This window comes from Fukomys damarensis, unplaced genomic scaffold, assembly GCF_012274545.1.
Source record: "Fukomys damarensis isolate Sample0158 unplaced genomic scaffold, DMR_v1.0_HiC HiC_scaffold_25, whole genome shotgun sequence".
Classification (NCBI taxonomy): domain Eukaryota; kingdom Metazoa; phylum Chordata; class Mammalia; order Rodentia; family Bathyergidae; genus Fukomys; species Fukomys damarensis.
Genome location: NW_022900937.1, coordinates 11114883 through 11140241, shown reverse-complemented (window position 1 = coordinate 11140241; position 25359 = coordinate 11114883). Strand labels below are relative to the sequence as shown.

Here is a 25359-nt window from a genome sequence, read left to right as displayed (position 1 = left end):
TATTGTTTATTATCCTCACATTATACCGGGAGGGAATTCCAAATGAATTGAGGCCCAAAGTCACAGAGAAGCTGACCAATGGCAGAGCTGAGACTAGAAGCTGGCCCAGACGTCTTTTCTTTCAATCTTCCATTCAGTTTCTCCAATTTAAAATCTGACTGGGGAGATAGGATTAATATACCAATCAACGCTTAGCAAAAGAAATTATACATTTCAAGAGTCGAAAAGGCCTTAGAGACTCTGGTAAATTTCCCACCCAAGGAGGAGCCTCTTTGTATGCCTGGCAATTGCGTATTTAGCATTTGATTTGAGACCTACTTCTAATCTTAATTTTGCTCCCTTGAGCTAAACAGTATATATCTATGTCTTCTTCTGCATACTCTCCTCCCTCCAAGAATTTCGGAATAGGTCTTATGAACCTGCAGCCCGTCATATCTTGGCTCAAGCCCAACATTTGTCTATCTTTCATGTCATGCATAGTCTTGACCAAGACTCGTTATAGATCCGTTCGCTCCCTTGGATGAACTTCAAAGATGGCTTCACTTCCAGGTATTTGTGTTCCTGAGTAGCCTGCCCCACCCCTCACTGAAGTTTGGCTATTCTTTGAACTGTACAGAATATGGCAAATGTGACTCTGATTTGAAGGCTTAGGAAGTCTGGACAATGTCTCTGTGCTGCTGGAAGCCAACTACCCTGTAAGAAATCTGGTCTTCTGCTGGATGGGGAGCCACTGGGTGTGAGACCCACAGGAGGAGGAACTGAGACATCATGTGTGTGAGCTGGGAAGCCCTCTGGATGCTCAGGTCCCCAGGTCCCCACATGGCTCCAGACCCTGCTGGCTGCTTCCTGGGGTGGTGAGAAATGCGCAGCAGACAAACAGAAGAGCCACCCAGCTGAGCCCCATCAATTCATAGCATCGTAAGATGATAACACATAAGTTTTTAAAAAAGCCATTGTGTTTGGGTGATTTGTGTATAGGAATAGATACTTTAAATAGCCCTCTGGAGAATATTCTTAGAACAAAAAGAGTCTGTCTGATTTTGAAAATGGAAGGAACAGTGCCTCTGTTTATCTTGACACAACTATCACAATCCTGGAAAATTTACATTTAGCAGTCATAACATTGTATTGAATGTGTAGTTAACTATAAATCCTAGCATGAGTCTGGGACTGCTGTCTAGCTGTCTCTCCTCAGTTTCTTCCTAAGTGGTGATACGCACCTAAATAAAAGTTTTAATGTCCTTCCTTGATAATATTCTTCTGGTCTGTTTGATTTCTTATTCTAGTTTGAGACTTGAATATTTCTATCAAATCCAATAGTTTTGTTATCTAATATAATAAACATTCTTGTGTTCCTTTGCAATTTGACAAACATGTTGCAGATATTTTATTCAAGCCACTGATACAATTGTTGAATAGAATCTGGCAAATCCTATCTTTTGTCAGAGCACTGGAGACTTCCTTCTGCATAGCTTTTGATACATGAATTGAAAAACACTTGGGAAATGGTCATTCCAGCTACAAGTCTACCCGATTTCTCATCCACTGAGGTGCTGTTTCTCTTTTGGTCCCTGATGACATCGTGGAGAATTTGCTTAAGTCAGGCATGTTTGGTCTCTAGCTTTCCCTTGTACTTCTTGGGTAAAGCTCTCCAACAAAGAGGTTTAAATTTAGTCTGACATGACTGGCTGCTAATCAACTCATTTGGTACCTAATGAATGCCACTTCACCTCCTACACCATCATGAATAATTTAAAGAACTTGAAGAGCACAATTTGATAGTTAAACAGACTTGGGCTGAAATTCTGGATCTTTTCTTTGTGAAACAAGCAAATCACTCAACTTTCCTGACCCTCAGTTTCCTCATTTGTTAAATAAGAATAATGATATTTTCTTCGTGGGTTTGATGATCAAAACAAGACAATGTAGGGACAGCACTTGGCGCTGGGCAATATGTGTGGAGGTCTGGCACTGTTGCTGTTGTTATGATGATAAATCATTCTTCAACCTGTAGTTTCTAAAAGCGACCTCCTTTTTCTTCCTTCTCTGGCCACTGAGTATCACATGCCTATCCCAGGTCTTACGGCACAGTCTTGAAGAAAATGGCAAGAGTAACAGCTGTGCTGTTTTCTGCCTTTCATCTGCTCACACTATCTGCCCAAACCAGTGTCTATTCTCCACCCCACCTTTTTTTGTTCTGCTCAAGACATTAATTACCCTCTCACTCCTGCCTAACACACACTTTTTGTAGCCCTATGGTGTTTCGAGTGGCTCAGAGCATTCTATGGCACCAGCGGGTATCACACAGACCTCCTATGGCCACTCCTCATGTTCCCTACCTCCTACACTCCACACACTATATTCTGCACAGATCTGTCATCAGCAGGACAGGGATGTGCCAGACCAAGAGATCATTTACCTCTGCCAAGATGGGGCAGAGGTCATGGGATGTTGGGTTGGGAGGATGGACTTGGGGAAGCCAAGGAACACCCTGGTCTTGGGAGAACCAGGGCACCAAGAAGGAAATAAGACAGAGGCACAGTAGTCAAGTATGGAAACCCAGTCACATGAACCAGCACAAGGCTGCCTTGGGGAAACCCAGTATTCTTTATACCTCCTTCTAATGTAGGTCCAGACTCTGGGTCCACCTGGAGTCTGTACCCAGTACATGGCCACCCAGTAGAGGAGGTCACCATGCTGCCCCCACAGAACCAAGGTGGGGGGTGACACGCTTTCCCAGTGAATGGCCAAGATTTCTGCAACTCGCTAAGCTCCCTCCACTCCTCCACTAGTGCTGAGTTAAGCCCTGGCAAGCTCTTCTCTGGCTGATTTCTGAGCCTTCTGAGAGGTGACCTGACGGAAAGGCCGGTCAGGAAGACTGTCAGGTGTTTTTCTTCAGACAGGCTGACGGTGTTTGCTACAGTTGCGTGTGAACCAGGTCACGACTGACTCTCTGAGTACTTAAAATGTCAGTTTAAGGCTAGAACATCCCTGGTAAGAATGGAGAGAGACAGGGGTGGGTCTCAGGTCACAGGCAATCATTTTCAATCCACTTTAATGATTTCAGGGATAGTTACTGTTACAGCTCTCTAGCTGTCTGTACTATCAAGCTGTCCTTAAATGTCCATCAAAAGCCATTTAAGACGTTTGCTATTTCTTAACCTCATAAAACTGAAAAATAATGCAAGTAATTTTGTGAAGGAGATGGACAAACAAACCTCACTACAATCCCACTTCCTGGAGACAACTTCTGTTAAAATTCTGGAGTGTGTCTTAACTACCTTCTTTCTCCTCTCACCAGCTTCCTCCTTTTCTTCTTCTCCTTTCTTTTTTATTTCTTCCTTCTCTTTATTGCTTTGGACGTCCAGGGCAGGGAGTTATTTATACTTTTTAGTCATGACATATTCGCATTTGCAGATCCTTGGTTTGCTGTTTCTTTTGATCATTTTGTCCCTCCCTCCTGAGTCTTTCCTGTCTTACCCCTTGGAGCCGTTGTGTGACGCTATGTTCTCACATCTGCATGCGCCGTTGAAGACGAAGAGTATGTTGTGCTCGTACATTTCTGATTTACATAAGTGCTACTTGCTATAGGCTCTGTTCCGTTTCTTACTTTCTATTTTCTCTCTCGACACTTTCTGAGGCAATTAAGCAGGATTGTTAACCTGATTGTCTTGAGGGCCTCCTAGGGGATTAGTGAAGCGCACTTGGGGGTAAATCATTGGGGTGTGACCTTGGGGACTGTATCTGGTCTTCACCCGTGCCTCTCTTGTGTTGTTATTCTGCTCTGCTTTCTAGCTGCTGTGAGGTGAGGGGAGTTGCTGGGCTACTTCCTTCTGCCACCATGCTCCTGCCTTGGAGCCGGCCAACCGCGGACTAAAACCTCTACAACTATGAGCCCCAAACCCATTTCCTCCTTGAAGACATGGGTGTTGGGCGTTGTTCAGAGCCATGGAAAAGTGGACTGTTGGAGTTTCTACGATCTGTTTATGGTGCAGTATGTCCACCTGACTCACTGTGGCTCATTGCTGCCCTGGGTCGGAGAGAGTGTGTTCTCCATATTGCGTTTATTTATCCCACTAGTAATAGACTCAAGGTTGCCCCTAACAATCCAATGCCCCAAACGACACAATACATGTCCCCATGCGTGGGCTGTATGGACCAGATTATTAGAGCTGTGTAGATGGGAGTGTGGCTGCCAACTCCTGGAGTTCATATGTTCGGTGTCACTGAGTGCCTCCAGATTGTTCTTGCTTTTTTCAATTAGGAAAGGATTCACATATATAGATGTCACCCTTTTAAAGTGTACAATTCAGTGGCTTGTAGGTTCACAGGATGCAGAATTGTCATCATCGTCTAATTCCAAAATGTTTGCATCACTCCTCAAATAAACTCTATAACTGTTTAAAGTCATTCCCTACTTTTCCATGTAAGTGGACTCTGGCAGTCTACTTTTTGTCTCTGCACAGTTGCCTATTCTGGACATTTTGTGTAAGTACAGTCATGCCATTTGTAAGCTTTCATGTCTGCCCCCCCCCATTTAACAGACTGTTTTCCAAGCTTACCTGTATCGTAGCATGTGTTAGTGGTTCATTCCTGTTTACACACAAACAATACCCCCTGTAATGGAGATACTACCTTTTATTCATCCATTCATCAACTGATGGTTTTTAGATTGTGTTCACAGTTTTGCAATTATAAATAATACTGGTACATTTGGGTATAATGCTATGATACTGAACAGTTATGTGCTACATATCTTTTTGGTTCTTTTGGTGTAAACTTAAGAGTAGAATAATTGCTAGATAATATGATGAGTTTACTTAATCACTGAGGCCTCCAGTCAGAGAACATACATAATGCCATTCAGTCATTGTGAACTTATTTTGTCTGTCTCACAGCCTAATGCAAGGTCTCTGTTGTTGGGTTCACAGTTCCGTGGAACTTTGTTATGTCTGGCTGGCTTACAGCATTTTCCAAGTCTGGCATTTCTTTGTTGACCTTCTGTTTAGTTGTTCATTACTGGACATGAAATACCAAAGTCTTCAACTGCCTCCTGTGGTACCTATCTCTCCTTCAATTCTGCCAGTTTTCGTTTTGTATGCTTTGAACCTCTGTTGTTAAGTATACATATGCTGATATCTGTTGTGTCTTCTGGATGGATTGGCCACTCTATCATTTAAAAATGTTCTTTTTTGTCTCTAGTAGTAGCAGTCTAGTCTTACAGCCTGCTTTGTCAGATATAAGCATAGCCATTCCAGCTCTCTTTAGGTTACTGTTTGTATGGTACAATCTTTTCCATTCTTTTATTTTCTACCTGTCTGTGGCTTTCAACCTGAAGCGTGTCTCTTATAGACAAAAGAGCATTGGTTTATGTTTTTATATTCAATTTCATCAATGTTTATTTTCTGAGGGGAGTGTTTAATCTATTTATATTGCATACAAGTATTGATAAGGTAGAATTAGTTCCTGCCATTTCTATTCATTTCCTGCACATCATAAGTCATATGGTTCCTCTATTCCTCTATTTCTGCTTTTTAAAATAGATATTTCCTAGTGGACTATTTAATTCTTTTGCTATGTGTTTTATTTTCTTAGTAGTTGCTTTGGAGATTATAATTAATTTTTTTAATTTACAAATTTTAGTTCAAATTGATACCAACTAAACTTCAATATTATACAAAAGTTTGTCCTTATATAGCCCCTTTCTCTCCCCTACATTTGCACTCTGTTATACATAACATACTTTTTTTTTTTTTGGTACTGGGGATCAAACTCAGGATCTTGTGTTTGTGAGGCAGGTGGCAGAACAACTGAGCTAAAACCCCAGCTCAGTGACTTCTAATTATTTCTGTATGCATTAGCTTTTAAATCAGATCATGGAGAAAAAAGAATTACAAACAAAAATATACATATACTGCCTTTCATATTTTATATCTCTTTATTTCTTCACATGGACTTGAATTATGATATAATATAATTTTATCTTGAAGGATTTCCATTGGTGTTTCCCATAGGACAGTTCTGCTAGTGACAATTTTTTTCAGGGTTTTTGTTTTTTGTTTGTGTGTATTTATTTTTGGTTTCTGTTGGGGAATGTGTTCTTTCCTCCTTCATTCTTGCTGTATGGGTTGCTGGATATATAATTCTTGGTTCAAAATGTCTTTCACTTATTATTTTAAGTATGGTACCACATTGCTTTCTATCGTCTATGAGAAACCAGCTGAAAATATTTTTGAAAGTGTTTCATGTAATGTCTATACAGTGAACTGCACAGATTTTTTGGCACTACTGGGGATTCTTAAGTGTAAGGTTTGGGGAGTTTTAATATGTGTGTATGTTCCTGTAACCTCCAGCCCAAACAAAATATATAAAATTCTCTTTTCCCCAGAAAATTACTGAAGTCATTTTATAAATAATACTTCTCTCATCTCTGAGGTAACTACTGCTCTGAATTCTATCAGTACAACATACTTTTTCTATTCTCAAACCTATAAAAATGGAACGACATACTATGCACTCTGTCATAGCAGGTTTTAAAGACTTACTCATGTTATAGCATGTATTAATAATGGGCTCTTTTTAATTTTTTTACTGAGAAGTATGTCATTCCAAAAATATAGCACAAGTTGTTTAACCATTTTTCTGTTGATGGACATTTGGATTCTTTCCAGTTCAAGGTTATTGTGAATAAAGACATTATGAACACTCTTGATAACAGTGTTCATATGTGGGCAGTCTTTTGTTTTTCTTGAGTAAATGGCTAGAAGTAGAACTGAGAGGTCATAATGTAGGCATTTGTTAAACTTTAGGAGACAGTTTTATAGAGTAGCTAGACTATTTTACACATCTGCAGGGATGGATTGAGAACATTAGGAGAAACCGTATCTTGCCCTCTGTCTAGGAGGTGCCTGAAACATGGTCTATCTTTGTGATTTTAATTTGAATTTCTGCGATACACTTATTGGCTATACATATACATTCTATAATAAGAGTCAGTTTAACTCTGTAGTCCATTTAAAAATTGATCTGTTTATTTTTTATTGAGTTTATATATTCAGGGTACAACTCCTTTGTTAGCTGCAGCTGTTACAAATATTTTCCCCAGTCCATGGCTTTGCCTATTTCTTTTCTTAATGATGTCTTTTAATGCATATAAGCTTTAAACTTTACAGAAGTCCAATTGATCTTTTTTTTTTTTTAACGATACTGTGTTCTCACACACACAGAAAAATCTTTGCCAAACCCATGGTTGCAAATATATTCTCCCGCATTTTGCTCTAGAGGCTTTATAGTTTTAACTTTCATGTTTGTGTCTATTATCCATGTTAAATCACCTTGTGCATATTATGTTTCTGTGAAGCAGGAGTCAAGGTTTCCTTTCTTTCTAGTTGTTCAGTACCATTTGTTGAAAACACTGCTTTAATCCTAATGAGATAATTGACAATGTGCAATAGGAAGAAAAGGGCTAAAGGTGTAGGGAAAGTGGGAAGGGTAGGGGAAAGGTAATAAAGGAAAAGAAAAAAATATGAGAAAATGAAAAAATGGAAATAAAATGTTTGTAAATGGTTAGGGGAGGAGGGGGCAAAGGGAGGGCAGGGATAAGGGGAAAAATGAGAACCAAGACCTGTCATGTAAAGGTACAAGATCCCAATAATGAATGTAACTATACTGTATACCTAAAATGTACCAATAAACTCAAAAAAAAAAAAAAGAAAAGAAAAAAGAAAACACAGAGTTATCCATAGGATTGCAGTTTCTTTGTTGAAAAAAAGAAAGAAAGAAAGAAAATCAATTACCACATCGACGTGGATCAAATTCTGGATTCTGTAGTTATGTTCCATTAACTTATCTGTCCCTCCTTATGCTAATAGCACACTGTCCTGAGCATCACAGCTATATATACCAGCTAAAAATTAGTGTGCATAAACCTTGCAAGCTTGTTCCTCTTTTTCAAGTTTGTTTTAGGTCTTCTAGGTACTTTGCGTTCTATATACAATTTTAAATCAGCTTCATTTCTGTCCCCAAATGGGGGCCTGGTGAATCCCTTACTGACATTGCATTAAAAACTCTAAAGTATTTTCAATTTATTTGAATAGATTTTCAAATTAATTTGGCAGCTCCTTTAGGCAGTTAAATACTTTGGTTAATTTCTTTATCAATGCTACAGTCTGCAATTCATGAATCAAGCGTAGCCCTGTGCAGGTCCTTTGTACCTGAGTCCATGAGAACTGTCTAAGCTGAGCCGTTCATATGAATTAAATTATTTAAGTGTCAGCAAACTTATACTCCCGGAGATTTTTTTGTGGGCTTCAAATTCTTTTGCCTCCACAGAGCAAGACATACAGCTGAATTTGAAAACATGAAATAATCATAGACGTTTATTAAGATGGCAACAAATTCCAGGAACCATGGTGTGGGTTTCACTGGCATTTTCTGAAACATTTTCAACAGTCCATAGAGTGCACATGCTAGTGTTATTTCCATTTAATAGATGAAGAGACTGAAGATTTAAAACCCTATAGGGCCACATAGGTGTCCAGTGGAGAACTGAGAAATAGCTTGGTGATTCTGGCCCTGCGAGCACTAGACACACAGTCTTCACGTGTGAGCACTTGGACTCCCACATGATCTTGCTTAGTCCTCAGTCCTTGGCTGAGGACAAGCTCCAGATGGGCAATGCCTGGGACTCTGCTCTCCAGGATCCACAGGGCTGACTCTTGGATAGGGCTGTATCATCTGTTTATCAGCATCTTATTCTCAGAATATCCCCCAGAGATCAGCCAGTTCCGGGCCATCGAAATTGAATCTTGATGGATGTGATTTTCTTTATGCAGATACCGGGGCCTGCAAGTACGGTGCTGCTTTTGTATTCACGTTGTTTCTCAAAGTCTGAAGGCTTTGAGTAAGAATGAATGAACGAATATCAAACAACCACTGTCACTACATGTCACAGGAGCTTAGGAATGTCTGGGTTGTTCCTAGGTTCTCACCCACAATGTCTTGCTTCGGGCTCAATATGTGCTAAATATTTTCATTTCTTTTCACAATGCACTTCAACTTCTAGAACAAAGGCATTTTACAGTGTGTGAATTTCTCGATGTAACAATAGTCATGGAAGATACTTCCCACAATTTCAAATTCCTTGCTTAAACATAATTCCATTCCAAAAAGATAGCTACTTTTAATAATAGCAGGCACCTACATTTTCTGTTTTGTATAAAAGGGAAAAGATTTTGCAAATCTTACAAAAGACTCTCTTACTTTCCATAATTTAATTATTCTCAGTTTGTGTACCTTTCAGGAACTAAGTGCTCAGTTTTGTTTGTTCATCTTCAACAGAAGTCATTGGGATTACCTTAAAATTCTTTACTATGAAATATTTAAAAATAGACAATAGTGAGAAAACAGTGTACTGATACCCACACCCTCTCCACCCAGCTGCAACAATTGCCAGTACATGTCCAGTATGGCTTCATTTCTTACTCTTTCTGCTTCTTTGTTTTGTTTTGTTTTTTTGAGACAGGGTCTCACTATGTAGTTGAGACAGACCTGGAATGCACTATGTAGCCCAGGCTGGTCTGGAACCCACAGGGATCCTCCTGCCTCAGCCTCCCGAGTGCTGGGATTACAGGCATGCACCACCACACTCAGCTCTTACAAAAGACTCTTAAATAAAAGCACAAAACTAATGCAAACTACTGCAAAATGTTGATATTGTCCAGAAGTGATAGACATCAGAGTACATTCCCTGTTTTCAACCTTTCCAGAATCTACTTCATTAAACAGCAGTAGGAAAAAGCAGTCTCCCTGGAAATGGGCACCATGACTAGATACTTGGTGATATTTAGAAAATACTGGTAATGCAATTATATGTGTAATGGTGCTATGGTTATGTTTTTAAAAAATAATCCTTATCTTTTAGAGATAGATATTAAATATTCAAGGAGAAAATGACATCATATCTGGGCTTTGCAGTGAGCAGCGTGGTGAGAAGGGAAAATTCTTTCCAGTGTGGGTCTTCTTTTCCATGTGCATGGGAGAAAATGGGTCAAAACTCAGTGAGTTTGATAGGTAATATTTGTATGTTAGGGAGAGAAATAAGTGCTGGAAAGGAAGTAAGAGTGAGGTGCTGCTGGGAAGGCTTGTCTAACATGTGACATATGACCAGAGAACATGTGGGGAATTTTAAGTGGTAGAAGCAGCAAGGCAGAGGCCATGGGGCAGGAGATTGCTCAGTGGGTCTGAGGATCGGCAAAGAGCCCTTTGTGGCTGGGCCTGGGAGGACAGACAAGAGGGACAGTGGGAGTCAGAGTATGTGGGGCTTTGAAAGTCACTTGGAAATTTATCCAAACATCATACAGGCAGCTCTGTTGATCACAGCCCATGGGAATTTATGCAGGAAGCAGCAGACCTGTTGAGAGCCTCTTCTAAGACCTTGGGGGAAATATCAATGGTTTAGGCCAGGCCTGAGCCTCTGAAGAGGTCAGGCTCAGAACATACTTGGAAGATGGAGCTGACAGAATGCTCATTAGTAGCTTACCTTCTTAACTACTGTATCACAAAAAACATTCCCATTTATGCTGAAATTTAAATGAAGACACTCCATCTTTCCGGTAGGTGAATCAAGGCACATTGTATCTGCCCGAGGACCATGTGTCCAAAGGTTCGGTAGGAGGCCCAGTGGTGGGATGGGTCTGGGTCTTAACTCAGGAAGCAGGGTGGCCAGCGCGGCCAGGTTTTAGCACCGAGTCCCACATCCCAGAAACCCCCTACGTTCTGAGAAAACCAGGAGTGAGACAGCATAGAAAGAGCCCCAATTTCCCACCAAGATTCTCTTCTATGGCATGAGCTATTTCAGAAGACGCTTCCAGCAATGATCAGGCTCAGAGGCTGCCGACTCTTCCTCAGGCTTTCTAGCAACCCCACACGCACTGAACACCAGCTTTGACTGATGCATCGCCTACCTGGTGGTGCTCACAATGCACCTCCACCATTTCTCCAGCTCAGTCCTAGGTTCTTTTGCACAGAGGGACCCAATGCGAATGAGGAGCTGGCCTTGTCAAGCGCAAACGCTGGTGTCAAGGGCAAAGAACTAATGAGATGTGTGCAGAAATTCTGGGATCATGTGCAACAGCTGACTGGGTGCCCATGTGAGCCCAGTTTTTTTCCTGTGTGAGCTTTATCCCTTGCATCCTTGGGGAGCAGACTAGGAACCCTGACCCAAGTATGGTTTCCCTTGTGCTTGGGCATAAGCACCAAAAACCCTCCTTCAAATGTACTGCATTTGTTTTGTGATTTCTATCTCAAGTTACATAAAATAATCTGAGTTCGAGCTGGTAACACTAAGCTTTCTTTTCTTTCTTTTTTCCTTCCAAGAGCTTTCAAGATTTCTCAGACCTGTGGCCTATATCCTGCTACTCCCACTCTTCACTCTCAAGTTGGTGCAACTCTTTCAGGACCTCACAGCCTCAGTTTCTCTTCTCTAAATGGCGATAAGTGCTTTCTGGGCTGGTCTTGTGAGGAAATGGACCTGAATGTGCTTTGTAAACTGTGGAACAATATACTCTGAGACTCAGTGAGTTCAGGCCCTGGTGCCTCCTGTGGCCTCCTGCTTTCTGAGTGCTGGAGGAGGAAAGGGAAGAGAAGGAGGAGGAAGAGAAGGGAGACCCAGGCCATGGAAACTCTCTGTGGCTCTGCGGTATTCTCAAGCTCCCGAACTCTCCAGGCTCTGTACTGTTTCCTGAGACTCCACAGCAGGGAGTTGGATGCTGTGAAAAGGACGTGGCTGAGGTGTCACTGGGCTCTAGGACACTCCGGGGGCACAGAAGAGAAGAGTGGAAGGCAGTGCCCAGGGCCCACAGTACTTTTTGGAGCACACAAAAGTGTGTCAATCTTCCCTAAAATCATATGGAGGAGAAAAGAGAAAAAAGAATATAGTCCACGGTGTCTGTAGTACAGTCACAAAGCTTTATCTTAATTGACTAATTACTTTTTTTGTGGATGAAGCAAAAGGCCCTAAAGCCCAGGGACAACAAAACGTAGCTAGGAGGGGAGACAGTCAGCTGTGCTTAGGAGGCATGTGCTTAGGTTCCATGGATTTTCTCCACTAATTCAGTTTACTTATTTATGTTTAGTTATATGGGGCTCTCTTTCTGTTAATCAAGAGACACTTTCTCTCGGATTCTTATTTTTAGCAGCACTAAAGAGATTGGGGCCTGGCTGGTTATCTAGCTATCATCATCAACACCACCTCCATCATCATCTGTTTTCTTATTTTCGTGCAAACTTAGAGAATCCATACAGTGACCCTGCCAGGACTGCCATTACTTTTCTCCATGGGCTGTGATTAGTAAATGTGCTATGTCAGATAATTTCAATTCTCAGTCTGAAAACTGATATACAGCATCTCTTTGTGGGTGACATTTGATGGGCTGAGTAATTCTTCTCACAATAATTCATTTACTAAAAAATAATCTTTGGAAAACTCTCTGACATTAAACTAACATGACTGCTGTAGTTTGAATCTACATTGTTCCCTAAAGGGCTTTAAGCAGAAGGCTTGGTGTGTGGTGCTCTTAGGAAGTGTTGGAACCATTAGTAGGCACGGCATAGTCGAAGGAAGTTAGATCAGTTGGGGGCATGCCCTTGAAAATGATATTAGGACCCCTACTGCTCCTTTTCTCTTTTTGCTCTCTGGCTGCACGAGATGACCAGCTGTATCGTCACGCTTCTGTCATGAGCCACTGTACCTCTATGGACTGAAGCCACGAGCCAAAGTAGACCTTTCTTCTTTCAGTTGTTTATCACAAGATTGAAAAGCTGGTAGATTCCATCCTTGCAACTTGTATTAAAATGTTCCTCAACAACTTACTCCAAGTCTTTATCAATGGTTTTCAAAGAATGACACTGTGTTGTGAAGACTCCACGCCAACCCCAACACACACACACACACACACACACACGTGCACACACTCACAGAATTCCTCTTCAGAGGCACCTGGGGTGCCACACTGGGAGATGATGTCACAAGCAGGATAAAGCCCCGATCCTCCCCTTTCTTTTAATGTGCAGCCCCAGTTCACTTATGGATGCCACACAAGATTTTATTTGAATAGATTCTATGGCTAAATAAAATTTATAAACCGTTATTTATTATGGGAAGTTTTAATTCTTTTCCCATAATGATATTGCACTGATGTATCTTACAATAAGATTGTGTGTGTGTGTGTGTGTGTGTGTGTGTGTGTGTGTGTAACCAACTTAATGGAAAACGTAATTTATATCTTAAGGATTGGAATTCTAAGTATGACATTTTAGACTCTACTTACCTTATCTAAAAGCTGAATATTGACTACTGGATTTGCCAATTGGAAAAGTCTATACTCTAACATATGCTCTGAGAACTCAAGTGGTTAGGAAATCGTAGAGAAATTCTATTTCTGATGTTAAGATAAATACTTCTGTGAAATTTTTCACTTGACAAAGATAAGGAAAGGAAGCACTACAATTTCAACTTATAAAGAAGCTATTTAAAAAATAGGATGTTAGCTCTATCTGACTTCTTATACAGACAATTCAACCTCATAAACATTTGCTTGGTGAAGAACCCAATAAAAGCAAATGAACTTGTAAACTGGGGGATGGGAGAGCACTTGAATGTGAACACCTGGAACAAGGCGTCTTTTTTTCCACCTAAAAAAAGCCATCCTGGGGGTATATTTCTGATACAGTACATTTCATTTTTATAAGCCTGGTCATCAGTCATCAGGGCTGAATGAGCACCTGCATGGATCATATGTTCTTCAACCCATCCTGAAAGCTCAACTTTGGGGTTATGCCTTGCTGTAAGAGTTATAGTCCACCCCGAGAGCCTGTGCCTGCCTTGTTCAGCATCTTTGTTCCTGGCAGAACTTGAATGCTACTCAGAATTTCTGTGTCTCCTCTTACTTCTCTCACCTTCGCACAGCTCCGGAGTCTCTGAACCTCAGCACTATTGGGCCACTTTTGGGTCAGATAGTTCTGTGTTGTGAGGGGTTATTCTTCTACTGTGAAATGCTTGGTCGCGCCCCTAGTCTGCAGCCACTGGATATGTTACCACTCCTCTTCTCCGCTGTTGTCTCCAAAACATTGTCACGTGTTCTCTCGAGGAGAAGTGGGAGGAAGCAGCAAACTCTTCCCTGTTGAGAACCACTGCTCCAATCCACGGGGCTCCCCAGCCTCTGAGAATATTACCAGTGAGTGAGTACATGGTCGACATTCTCTTCAAGGAAATCTTAGACTCATTTTTTTGCTCGTTTGTTTTGTTGTTTTTTTGAGACAGGGTCTCACTTTGTAGTTGAGACTGATCTGGAACTCACTATGTAGCCCAGGCTGGTCTCGAACTCAGAGCGATCCTCCTGCCTCAGCCTTCCGAGTGTTGGGACCATGCAGTTTAACAAAGCCAATATTCTCATCTCTTGCTCAGCTCCCATGGGCCAATGGGGAATTCATGTTTTCAAGACACTTCCCAGGACATTCAGTTTGAAGATGGGGTATAGAACCTCTGAGATAAATGTGTTTAGCTGTCTTAGTACTTATACAAATGAAAAAGAGAGAAACCCCATTAAAAAAACAACAATCCAGCAATTTTATTTCAACTAAGGAAATTCGGGCGACTTCAGAGCAAGAACAAATATGTGTTTCTCCACTGGTTATAGAACATACACTGTCACAGACATTTCCCATTTGCTTCTTGTTTTCCTGTTATTCTCACAAGCTGGGTGGGGAATCGAACGCCTCTTAGGAATGCCTGGCTTTTAACAGTCTGGCTGAAGATGTGTCTCTTGCTGCAGAGCAATTCTCAGGGTGACTGCGGCTCACAGAGATGCTCTGGTTGGAATGAACATGAATGAGAGCGCTTCATGGGGAAGAGGCCAAGGAAGAGTAAATTTCCTGAGTGCCATGTTTGGAGTTGGCCAGGAAGGAAGATCAAGACTCAGCAAGACCAAGAGTGGCTTTGGCAGGTCTTCTGGGAATGTTTTTCAGCAGATTAAAGTTATCATCAAGCTGCCACCTCTTTCTTTCACTTGTGTGTCAGTAAAGAGGGAATAAAGCAAGACAAAGCAGGATATTAAGTTCTTACATCATAACATCAAGGAGCATTATGTCCACAGGGTGCACAGCTCCTGGAAGCTGTGAATCCCATTTCTCCTGGCCAACCAGGATGGGCTGGCAGGGATTCGCTGCCTGTTAGTGGTCTTCTGAAAGGTGGAGGGTGACATTAGACAATGTTCAACTTCCCAAGAAATCTCGGACAACTTGCTTAATATCCCTGAGATTTTGTTTCCTTACCTGGAAAATGGGCATCGTGGAATTTATCTCGAACAGTCATTATTAGGATTAAATTAGATGATATGTACCAAGGTGTCTTGTGAGATGTAAAACCCAGTGAGGGATGAGTAGCCTTCCAGGAACTTCCTACCTTAGACAATCTGCCAGACGGGGCTCCGATGGTTTTCAGGCTTCTGGGGTGTGTGTAAAATAATGGATGACGCAGCCATTGCCTTCACTTGTCAAACGTCTGTCCTCAAGTGGGCAATTAGGAAAATACATTTTAGCGAAACAGACAGAATGATGTATTTTTCATGATGGAGGTTACAATTGTATTTTAGGTTATTATATACTAAAGACCAGGAAATTAATTGGCGCCCTCTAAAATGCAGAAGAGCAAGAGATTAATCTGATAAATGGTTTCCATTAAAAAATTCCATTTGGTTTCCCAAATCTATCTTGTCTCCTGAGGTTTCTAAATGCCACAGTGTCCTTCCCCTGTGCTTTTTATTGTAGTCTCCCGCTTGCTACATCCATAGGTTTGGAGAGTATTAGTATTTATGCAAAGCCAGCAGCAGCAGCAGCACAATATAACTAGTGAGTTAACCCTTTAGCACCCTAGTTCGTGGATGTCAACTGAAACAACTGTTTTGTCTTTCAGATTAGGTTTTAGATGACACTCAGAATGTAATATTTGTAGATATCGAAGAAGAGGCTTTTGGTGAATTATTTCATGTGAGTTATGCCGCTAGACAATCCAGTTAAAGACTCCCATCAAGGATGCCATCATCGGGACAGGAAAGAAGGCTGTTCAGGGGGTCCTCAGTGCTATTCGGAGGAGGGGGTGACTCATACAGAACGGGTCCATTTTTCCAAACCCTCACTCAGGTACCTTCACAGCTGTATGTACCACAGACCTAGCAGAGAAAATTGGGTACATCCTAGTTGTACATCCATCCTAGTTGTACAAAAATGCAGACACACAGGTGCCATCTCTTCCAAAATGAATTCCAAACCAACTGCAAGTTCAGAGCTGAGCACATCACTACATTATAACACTAAGTTCATATTTTTCTTGTTTGTCCCCTGACTGCTCTGCCTTGAAGTTGCGGTCGAGGTCCGGGTGGTGGATTTCAATGAGCAGCATATAGACAAGACCTCCAATGGCAGCACCGACCAAGGGGCCCACCACAGGAATCCACCAGAAGTGATTTCCAGCCCTGAAACCAAACAAGGCATTAGTGACGCACATCTTGGCTTTCCTGCTGGGATTTCTGCCTTGGTATTCACTGATCCAGCTAGTCTTTGTATGTACACAGTGCCCTTTTAACTCAGAAAAGCTAAATAGAAAGATATCCACAGTGGCATGGCAGTCATGACCCTAGATTTTCCAGTATTCCTGACTTAGGTAACAACTCCATTGCCCTATTAATGTTTATGAGAGATTATGTACAATTTATTTTCATTTTACAAAATATAGTGCCTGAGCCCATAGTCAAGATTGAGGCCTTCAGGCCAACCATTCAGGAATTTCCTTTCTCTGATCCTGAAATAATTAAGCTTGGTGTTTCTGAATGGAAAGAAGATACTTCACTGTGAAGAGATCTCTAGGCATTTTTGATTGGAGGGAAATCAAAATAAATAATGAATGAATGTATTAAAAACTAAATATTTGAAATACTGAATATCACTTAAACCAATGTTTATTTTTTGAGATCATAGCTCAAAGATATGTTTTGATAAGGCCTTCGTGCCATGATCTAAACTTCTCTCCAGAAATCTTCAAGGTCAGTATGTTCTAGTAAAGGTACGTTGAGAAGCAGGTGGCCTTATGAATTATCACCATATTTTTTTTTTGAAGAGAAGAAATCTACTCAAATAACTCCACAGAAAAGACCAGTCAGAAGGTCTTAAATTGTTTGAGGATATGTACAGTCACAGTAGAACTATTTTTAAAAAGCAGAGAAAATGATAAACACCAAAACGCAGACTCATGCAGGGGCCGAGGAAGAGGAGGAGCGCTCTGATATCTGTGAGGATGTCACTGTGTTCTGGCTGGGTTCTAACATCTTAAGTGGAAATAACAGAGATAACTTTGATTCTGGAAGGATTCATGGCCCTTCGTCATCATGCTTGACAATGACAGGCCAGTCCGGTGGCTGTTTATTATCAAATTTGATTAGAAAAGATAAAGGAAATCAGCAGAAGCCAAGAGCTCTGTCCCAGACTCCAGGAGACTTCCTCCAGAAAAGGTCTTTGGACCAGGACCCCCTCCCCGAGGTCTGGGTCCTTAATCTGCAGAATCCCTTTCTCCTGGAGCCCTAGAACTCTGAGCAATCATAATCCCCTACTGGCTTGATGAACCAGCCTGCAATTGAGCAGAGCAGCCACCAGATGTCACCCTTACTGCATGGCAGAGCGGATGCTGCACTCCTGCTCTCCCCGTGACCCCAAATCCTGAAGTGAGTCTTCTGAGGAGGCACGGGGAGGCTGGCTGCTTCTCTCAACTGGCCCTGGAGAGCTGGAAGATGACTCTGGTGGCATCATTTCCTTTTAGGACAGGCTCTCTGTGCCATTTAGCAGACTAAGGGCTAAGATATCGCCAGTGCACATGACTACATGCACTGTACTGGGGCCCAAGTCACAAAGGGAGAACATCTGATGTGGTCACTTGCTCGGCCCTGTCTTACAGGCATATATAATGGTGGTCATTTTCACACCATAGCTTGGGGGCTGCCAGGAATGTGTTTGTGGGACCATCTTTAGGACTTCATTACGTTGAGTAAACTATTTATAAAATTTAATGTAATTCCGGAGGTCCTCCGCCTATTCAACCAGTAACAGCCTAACAAGCAATATTGGGAAGAACTTTGATTGAAAATGTTTTAATATCCAAGGGCAGAGCAGGGGTTGGCCCCACGTGGTGGCTCTTCTCCTGTCTGACCCTCTGGCTGCCACTGGCCCTGTCATCTCCACTCTTGCTACTCAAGGGCAGGTGAGGGGTGAGGATGCATAGCTGGGTTGTAGCTGAGACCTTGGAGCTGGGTTTAGGCTAGGAGAGTTGAGGTGCTTACGCGTTTGATAGAGCCCGGAAGGGGAGGACACCTTAGGAACACTTTAGAGGCCTGTTGTCCCTCAGAATTTTGGGGAAATTTTTGTTTGAGGAGTAGCAGCCGCTGAAACTTTTTCTTCCTGGGTATCTGCCCGTCTATCCATTTTCAACCCATCTTGTATGGTGATGCCAGGTTCGTTGTGCTAAACTGACTTTCTAAGTATGCCAAATGTCTGCCCCAAATCCTTTGCTGCTCCCTATCACCTACAGAACAGGGAGAAGAAAAACCCAGAATTCTCAATTTGGGAGTCCACATTTTCTATGGTCTGGTGTTTCCCCTTTGTAACCTTCTTCCATCTATATGAGATTATTTTAAGCATTCTGCCATGAATCATGGTCCTCAGGCCCAAGATATCCTTTGCTGGCCATGTAAGCATGTCCAAAGACTACAGGATGCCCCTCTTCCTCCCTTGGAATTCCTAGCATAGCCCTTGCTAATGAGGCACAGCATACATTTCTTTCTCTCCTTACCACTGTTACTTACCTGAAGACATCAAATCCCCATCCTGCCAAAGCAGTGAAAAGCCTGGGGCTTAGGTCTCTGGCTGGGTTCATGGCACAGCCACTGTTCAGTGCCAAGGAAGAAGAAAGGACAATGATCAGCAGGCCAACAACAATGGGCTCCAGGCCTTTGGGGACTCCCAAGTTTCTGGAGTCAAAAATAGCAAAGACCACAATGAGGAGGAACATGGTGGACATTACCTGGAGAGAGGAAATGTGCAAGAGGCTTAGGCTGTATTCTACCCACATGCCCACCTCCAAATTCACATTTTCTTAAAAAAAAATCCAGCAATACTGTCTATACACTCGATGAGCATACAGCTCTTTTCCCAGCAGTCCAAGTAGATGCTAATATAAGTGTTCTTTACGGGTCAGTTATCTGCTCAAGGTCAATCACTCAGCAAGGCGCAGCAGGTCTGGACCCAGGGCCCTGGACTCTTCCATGTGGACTACCGCGCTCTTCTGCAGAGCTGGAAGGATGGATGGAGAGGGTGTCCACTCAGTGAGAAAAACAACATGAGGCAGCCTTAGATACTAACACGCAAAGGAAGTAGGCACAAGAGGTATAAAAGAAAAACTGGATCGGATAGTAAGTGGAAAAATCTGATTTGTTCTAAAGTAACCCAAACAATACCAAATATTAGGGGGGAAAAGGCCAGTTCTTTCAGGATTTTCGAGAAGAACGGCGCATATGGGGGCACTTCTGGAAGGACATTCAACAACAATTTAGCAATATGCTTATGTTGGAAAGCACAAGCTTATAATTTGATGCTGTTGGGTATTTGTGAATTGTACTATGGAAATAATCTAAATCATGGGAAAATTAGAAAGCCCTAAGTAACACTGAAAAGGGAAGAGCCAACTACGTTTGGCATGCCTATTTCATGGGCCATTATATAACTATTAAAAACTATGTGGTAGCATAAAATGTTTATGACATTAAATTAAAAATGGCATGTGCCTTGTTTTATATTTAAAAACACATAAATGAGAAATTATGAGACTTTACGAAAATGATCGCAGCTGTTCTGAAACCATGGATCAAAGCTGGTGTTTTCCCCTATGCTTTAAAAAACCTTTTAAGCTAGTACTTTACTCCAATAGCTAAATGCTAGCTATTATGTACTGAACATTCACTGTGCTTCATAAGAACTAATGGTGGGTACATTCTGTCTACTTCAGTTCTGGTACTTCATATGCTGTGTCTCATTAAGCCTCATGATAACCCTATGCTGTCAATTCTATTACCCTCAGGTTATAGCTGAAAACTCTTGAGTGGAAGAAGTTAAGACCCTTGCTGAGCGTTGGGAAGCTCAGAGGCAGAAGAATCAGACGGAAATCAGGAAGCTGATTTTAGAGTTTAAACTCATCAGCATTTCATTGACTTTCCGTAGTAATAACATTACAAGAATTGGATTCAGAGACTTTTTCTCAGAGCACTGTTCTCTGGGAAGCCTTTCTTGGCTCTCCTGGCACAGCAGAAGTACCTGCCTCTGAGTTCCCACTGCATTTGGATTTTACTTCCATCACAGCCCTTATTGCTCTGCAAAAGAAAAACTGCTCATTTGTCTTGCTGGGTGCCTGACCCTGAACTCCTTGAAGAAGAAACAGCTCAGAGCGGTACCCGCCTCCAAAGATGCCTGAGAAACATTTATCGGCTAAACGAATGATTGATCATTGACTAAATTTTGAGATATGCTTGTATAAGACTGAAAGCTAAGCAATTGATAATTTTGAGGTAAGGTGGCCCAGGAATATAGACATGGTGGAAAACAGTTCTCTGGGGCATTGACAGGCTGATCATTGGCATTTGTCATATATAATAACTGACTTTAAAACCATGATCCTTTGAGAAACTGGTCACAGTCTGAGATGAGGACAGCATGACAAAAAGCCTGGGTGTTGGACTTGGATAGGCCTAGGGAGGCTGGATATCCACCCACCAGATGGCGAGCAATTTCCTGTGACCAAAGTATTAGGTGGAACATCTTGAGTCTAGCAATTGGGAAAGGATGAGACATTCTACAAGATTCCATTACAACAACAAAAAAGAGAGGAAGAAGTAAAGAGGGAAAGAAAGAGGGCTGGCCAGCGGTAGACCAATCACTACTTCTTGTTGTCTGCCCACTTTGTCTCAGAGACGCATGGCTGTGAGGTATGAATCAGGTTTGTTGTCTTCACTTCTCTGAAGACTGAACTGGGCTTTCAAGGTCTGAGTTACCCAGGCAAGGGTGAGCGTGCGGTAAGATGTGGGGCTGGGCTCTACAGCACAGTGCATAATTCCGAGGGGTGGCCTCATGTGAGGGAGGCCTCTGGGGCAGTGAACTTTCGCAGGGGAAGGGACAGGTCTGTGGAATGGAGGAGGATGCCTCCAGGGCTTAGTGGGGACTGCCCTGGAGAAAAAATTCTGAGTGGCCTGGGAATACAAGGAAATGGCCGTCAGTCCCAAGACAGAGAATAAAGACCAAGTCCTTTGTGGTGCAAGTCAGTGTTTGACAAGGCCAGCATCCTTTCTCTCTTGCCTCCAGTGGAAATGACCTAAATTCACATGAGAAATCTCCAAAGGTCCTTCGACGGCTCTTTACGCCACTCTCTTCTTTATAAGAGAAATTTGGTCTGAGCTGAATAGGGTCATCAAGAAAGCCATCTCTGAAAGCCACTTCAAGGCATCCCTGCTTCCTTCCCAGCTCGACAGATGAATAGTTTATCGTACTAGGTCTTGATAGTCACTGAGGGCTGCACAGTCCCTGTGTCCTGGTCCTTCCAGACCTGCTGTAGAGCAGACTGCTGGAACTCAGAAGCTAGAAGGAGTAGTCTTATCCACCTCCCTCTCTTAATAGGCACTGATGCCAGAGAGGTAACCCATTTTGCCTTGGGTGAGTTCTCCCCACTAACATTCTTCTCTATTACTCACATTTCCGGTGTTGCTGTCCTAAGTTTAGAAAGCCATTACACTTCTGACCTCTTACTTTAGATGGCTGCAGTTTTCTCTAGAAACTTTTGTTTCTAGCCAGCTATGAGCCCAGACTTGCCTCCAACACCTCTAGTGATTACTGTCCTGAGAAAACATGGTCTGTATTTAGCCCGTGCCGGTTTTGTAGAATAGTCTTCCTTTCACAGAATGTAACTTTGTTTCATCATCATTTCATTCAGGCTGGGGGTATAGCTAAGTGGTTCTGCTGCCTTGCTCGCGAGCGCAAGATCCCGAGTTTGATCCCCGGTACCAAATAACACTAATAATAATTTCATTGAGTTATGGACTCATCCATTTCATGGATACACATTTTTTTGAAGCTCACTAGTAGAGCACTTAGCATATGTGAGGACCTGGATTCAATGCCTAGTGCCATAAAAACACAAAAGATTATTTTGGAGCACCTCTTATGTACTAGGCATTGTGCTTCTGCCACATCACCTCAGATCTTTGAAAGCAGCTATCATGTTTTACCACACTCACCCCTTTCCACTCAAACCCACATACACCTTATCTAGACCAAATGTCAGTGTTCTCCATTCATCTTTTGTGTGATCTCACTACATTTTTTCTTCCTCTCCTTCAGCAGCCTGCCCCTGAGAATGGATATTTGAAAATGAGTCTAAGACTCTCAGGATAGAGTAGGGTAAGACCCTAAACCAGTCATCCTCCCTTTTATGGACCTCAGACAATGTGAAACAGATGTATGTATTAAAGAGGAAACAGAAAACCCTTCTTGTGGCATTAACTTCTGCAAGGGCAAAAGATGGGCAAGAAAGCGTGGGTAATATCCAGTGATTTCTGACTTTGGAATCACAACCCTTCCTTTCTGATAGGCCTTCAATTCTTTAATACATTCCTGTCTTTCATCATGTCTTCTCACTAAAGTTAGGTCTTTGTTGGCTCTACACTTACTTGATCTGCAAATGCACTCGCCAGAGACAGATAAGGAGCTGGGTATGTTGCAAAAATGTGCGCTGTTGCATTTTCTCCCACGGTGAGCAATTTTCCACCAGCAAAGGACATAAGTGCATCTGTGGAGGATAGAGCTCTGTCATGTTAGTGCTCCCTGGCAGGGTTGGGGGAAGTCTGTGCCAGGCCTGGTGCCAAACAACAGCAGTCACTCAGGTTGAGCTGGCATATCCATATCATTGGTCTCTCTCTTGTGACATCATAGCACGAAGGTCTTAGAGAGGACCAGGGAATCCCAGGATGGTGTGTCAAGGGAAAAAAGCCCTAGGTCATCCTCATGATCCACTCCAAATGTGTATCAAATCCTGAGTTAGTGGGTCCAATCTTCTCTGAGCAGAGTTCTTGGAATTTTGAAAACTAACCTAAGGCCAACATGAGGCTTGAACTTATTCCAGGGAGAGTTCATAGTTCTTACAGGGCTCTTAATAGCTCTCAACAACACACCCCTAAACTTGAAGGTGTCACAGTACAGTGAAGATCTGTGGAATGGTCTTTGGAGCCCTTAGACAAGGAAAATGGCAGCCCACACAGCCAGTACCAACCCCAGGCCTCTCTGGCGATGGTAGCTGGCTCTGAATTTCTGGTCTGGTTTTCAATTCCTCATCAGTCCTCTAGGACACACGATGAGGCAGATGTCCCTTTTCTACAACCCGTTTTCCTGAGGCTTGGTTCATCAACTCTAGCTCCTGAGGTCTTTGATTTGCCAGTCACAATGTATCGTGCTCACCTTGGGTTTGATAGAAGGGACTGCTTTAACACATGATTTAGTGAACTCCAAGTTCTCCTAGTGTGAAGGCTTTCAGGGTCATCTAGCTCAATACCTTAATTCTCTGAGGAAAGTTAGGTAAGTGATGTTTAAGTCACTCAGCTATAGACTGATCCAGACAGAGGTAAAGGCTGGGCCTGTGGTTGCCAGTTCTGTGTTTTCCCAGAAGACAGTTACGGAGTGGAAGTACTGGCTGCTTGGTAGAAGAGGGTCGAGGCTCCCACCCAGCCCATTTCTGTGCTGTGTTTCCTCCTCCAAAAACATTTCCCATAATCCTTCTCGAAATACTTCCAGGTCACAGACTTGGCTTCCAGCAGTATCTTTTTCTCAGCCAACTGAGAAGAATCAGAGGAGACTGGGGCCTACTGCTTCCTTTGTGTGTTCACACTAGTGCTCTTGGGCCTAAAGGTCGGCCCCTTCCGTATGTCCTGCCTCCACTCCCAGTGTCATCATTTTCATTAACAGGCTTCATAAATTTTCCCTAATGATAACGTTGGCCTCATTATCTTAGATTTAGAATTTCCTCTCATCAATTATAGAACATTTCCTGTTCTTGCTGTATCTCACCTCTTCCTGCCAAATAATTCTGACTTTCAAATGACACCTAGCTCTCTAAGACCTTTGGATGCAGGGTCCTTACTCACCATAGTAAATGCCAAAGAGGACCGCGGACCCTGCAAAGGCTCCCAAAAACTGGGCTCCCACATAGAACGGCAGTTTGGACCATTCCATCCTCCCAAAGAGACACATCGCAAAGGACACAGCTGGGTTGATGTGGCCACCTGAGGAGAAGAGAAGATGGTTGGGGACATCAGAGGGAAGCCAGGAAGGAGAGATGTCACAAAGAAAACCATGTGGAGAGAACCCAGCTAGTATTCAGTCTTCTAGGTAGAGAATGCTAAAGGAAGAGAAATAGAAGAGAGGGAAAGAGAGAAGGCTGGTGATTTAGTTCAGTGTTTCCGCTGCCTGCCTTGGAACTCGAGTTTGATCCTGAGTACAAAAAAGACAGAGACAGAGAGAGAGAGAGAGAGAGAGACAGACAGACAGACAGACAGACAGACAGACAGAAGCTGAGACAGTGCTTGTGAGGGAGCGCTAATAATCCTTATGACATCACTAGATAGTTTAGAATATTGCCTTTATGAAAAGGAAAGTTGGATGTAATAAGAAACTTCATGTGCTCAAATAGCTCATTTTTATGGGCTTTTATCTATTGATAAAGCAATAACCCCAAATAGATTGGTGTGAACTATTAACATCAATATATTTTTAAAAGTCAATATACTCACAATATATGGATGGAGTTCAGATCAATACTAGAGCTTCCTGAGTCCATGCCCAGAGGCTATAAAAGCAGTCCTAGCACTGACAGGAGATGTCTTTTGAGGAGAACAGCCCCCGGACGGATGTTCTCAATCTGTCCCTGAAGTAAAGGCTTCGTTTATTTTGAGGCGATCACAGGGTGTATGTGGATTCTCCTCTGTTGCTCTGTAGAACGACGTATTTCCCTCTCACCCAACCCAAACTATAGCTGGTGAAATAGCTCCCTGACTCACATCTGCTTACAAGATCAGATAAGAGATGTGCTCTGGGGCCGTGGATTTGGCTCAGTGGTTCCACTGCCTGCCTCATAAACACAAGGACCCGAGTTCGATCCCCGGTACAAAAGAGAGAGAGAGAGAGAGAGAGAGAGAGAGAGAGAGAGAGAGAGAGAGAGGGGCGCGG

The 25359-nt window shown here is 42.5% G+C and overlaps 1 protein-coding gene across 2 annotated transcripts in view; it reads right to left on the bottom strand.

Annotated features, from left to right (window-relative positions):
* Positions 1–15065: 15065 nt before the first annotated feature.
* The window catches only part of Aqp9 (aquaporin 9), a 41570-nt gene continuing 31276 nt past the window's right edge, over positions 15066–25359 (bottom strand). Inside the window, exons 3-6 of one of the 2 annotated variants that reach the window (XM_010641261.3) lie at positions 24279–24416; positions 22812–22930; positions 18906–19123; positions 15066–16529 (exon numbers count right to left, since the gene is read on the bottom strand). In XM_010641261.3, coding sequence (XP_010639563.1) covers positions 16355–16529; positions 18906–19123; positions 22812–22930; positions 24279–24416 — 650 coding nt within the window. In that variant the 3' untranslated portion in view covers positions 15066–16354. The remainder of the gene's footprint in view (positions 16530–18905; positions 19124–22811; positions 22931–24278; positions 24417–25359) is intronic. The other variant, XM_019210166.2, reaches the window with a different exon arrangement.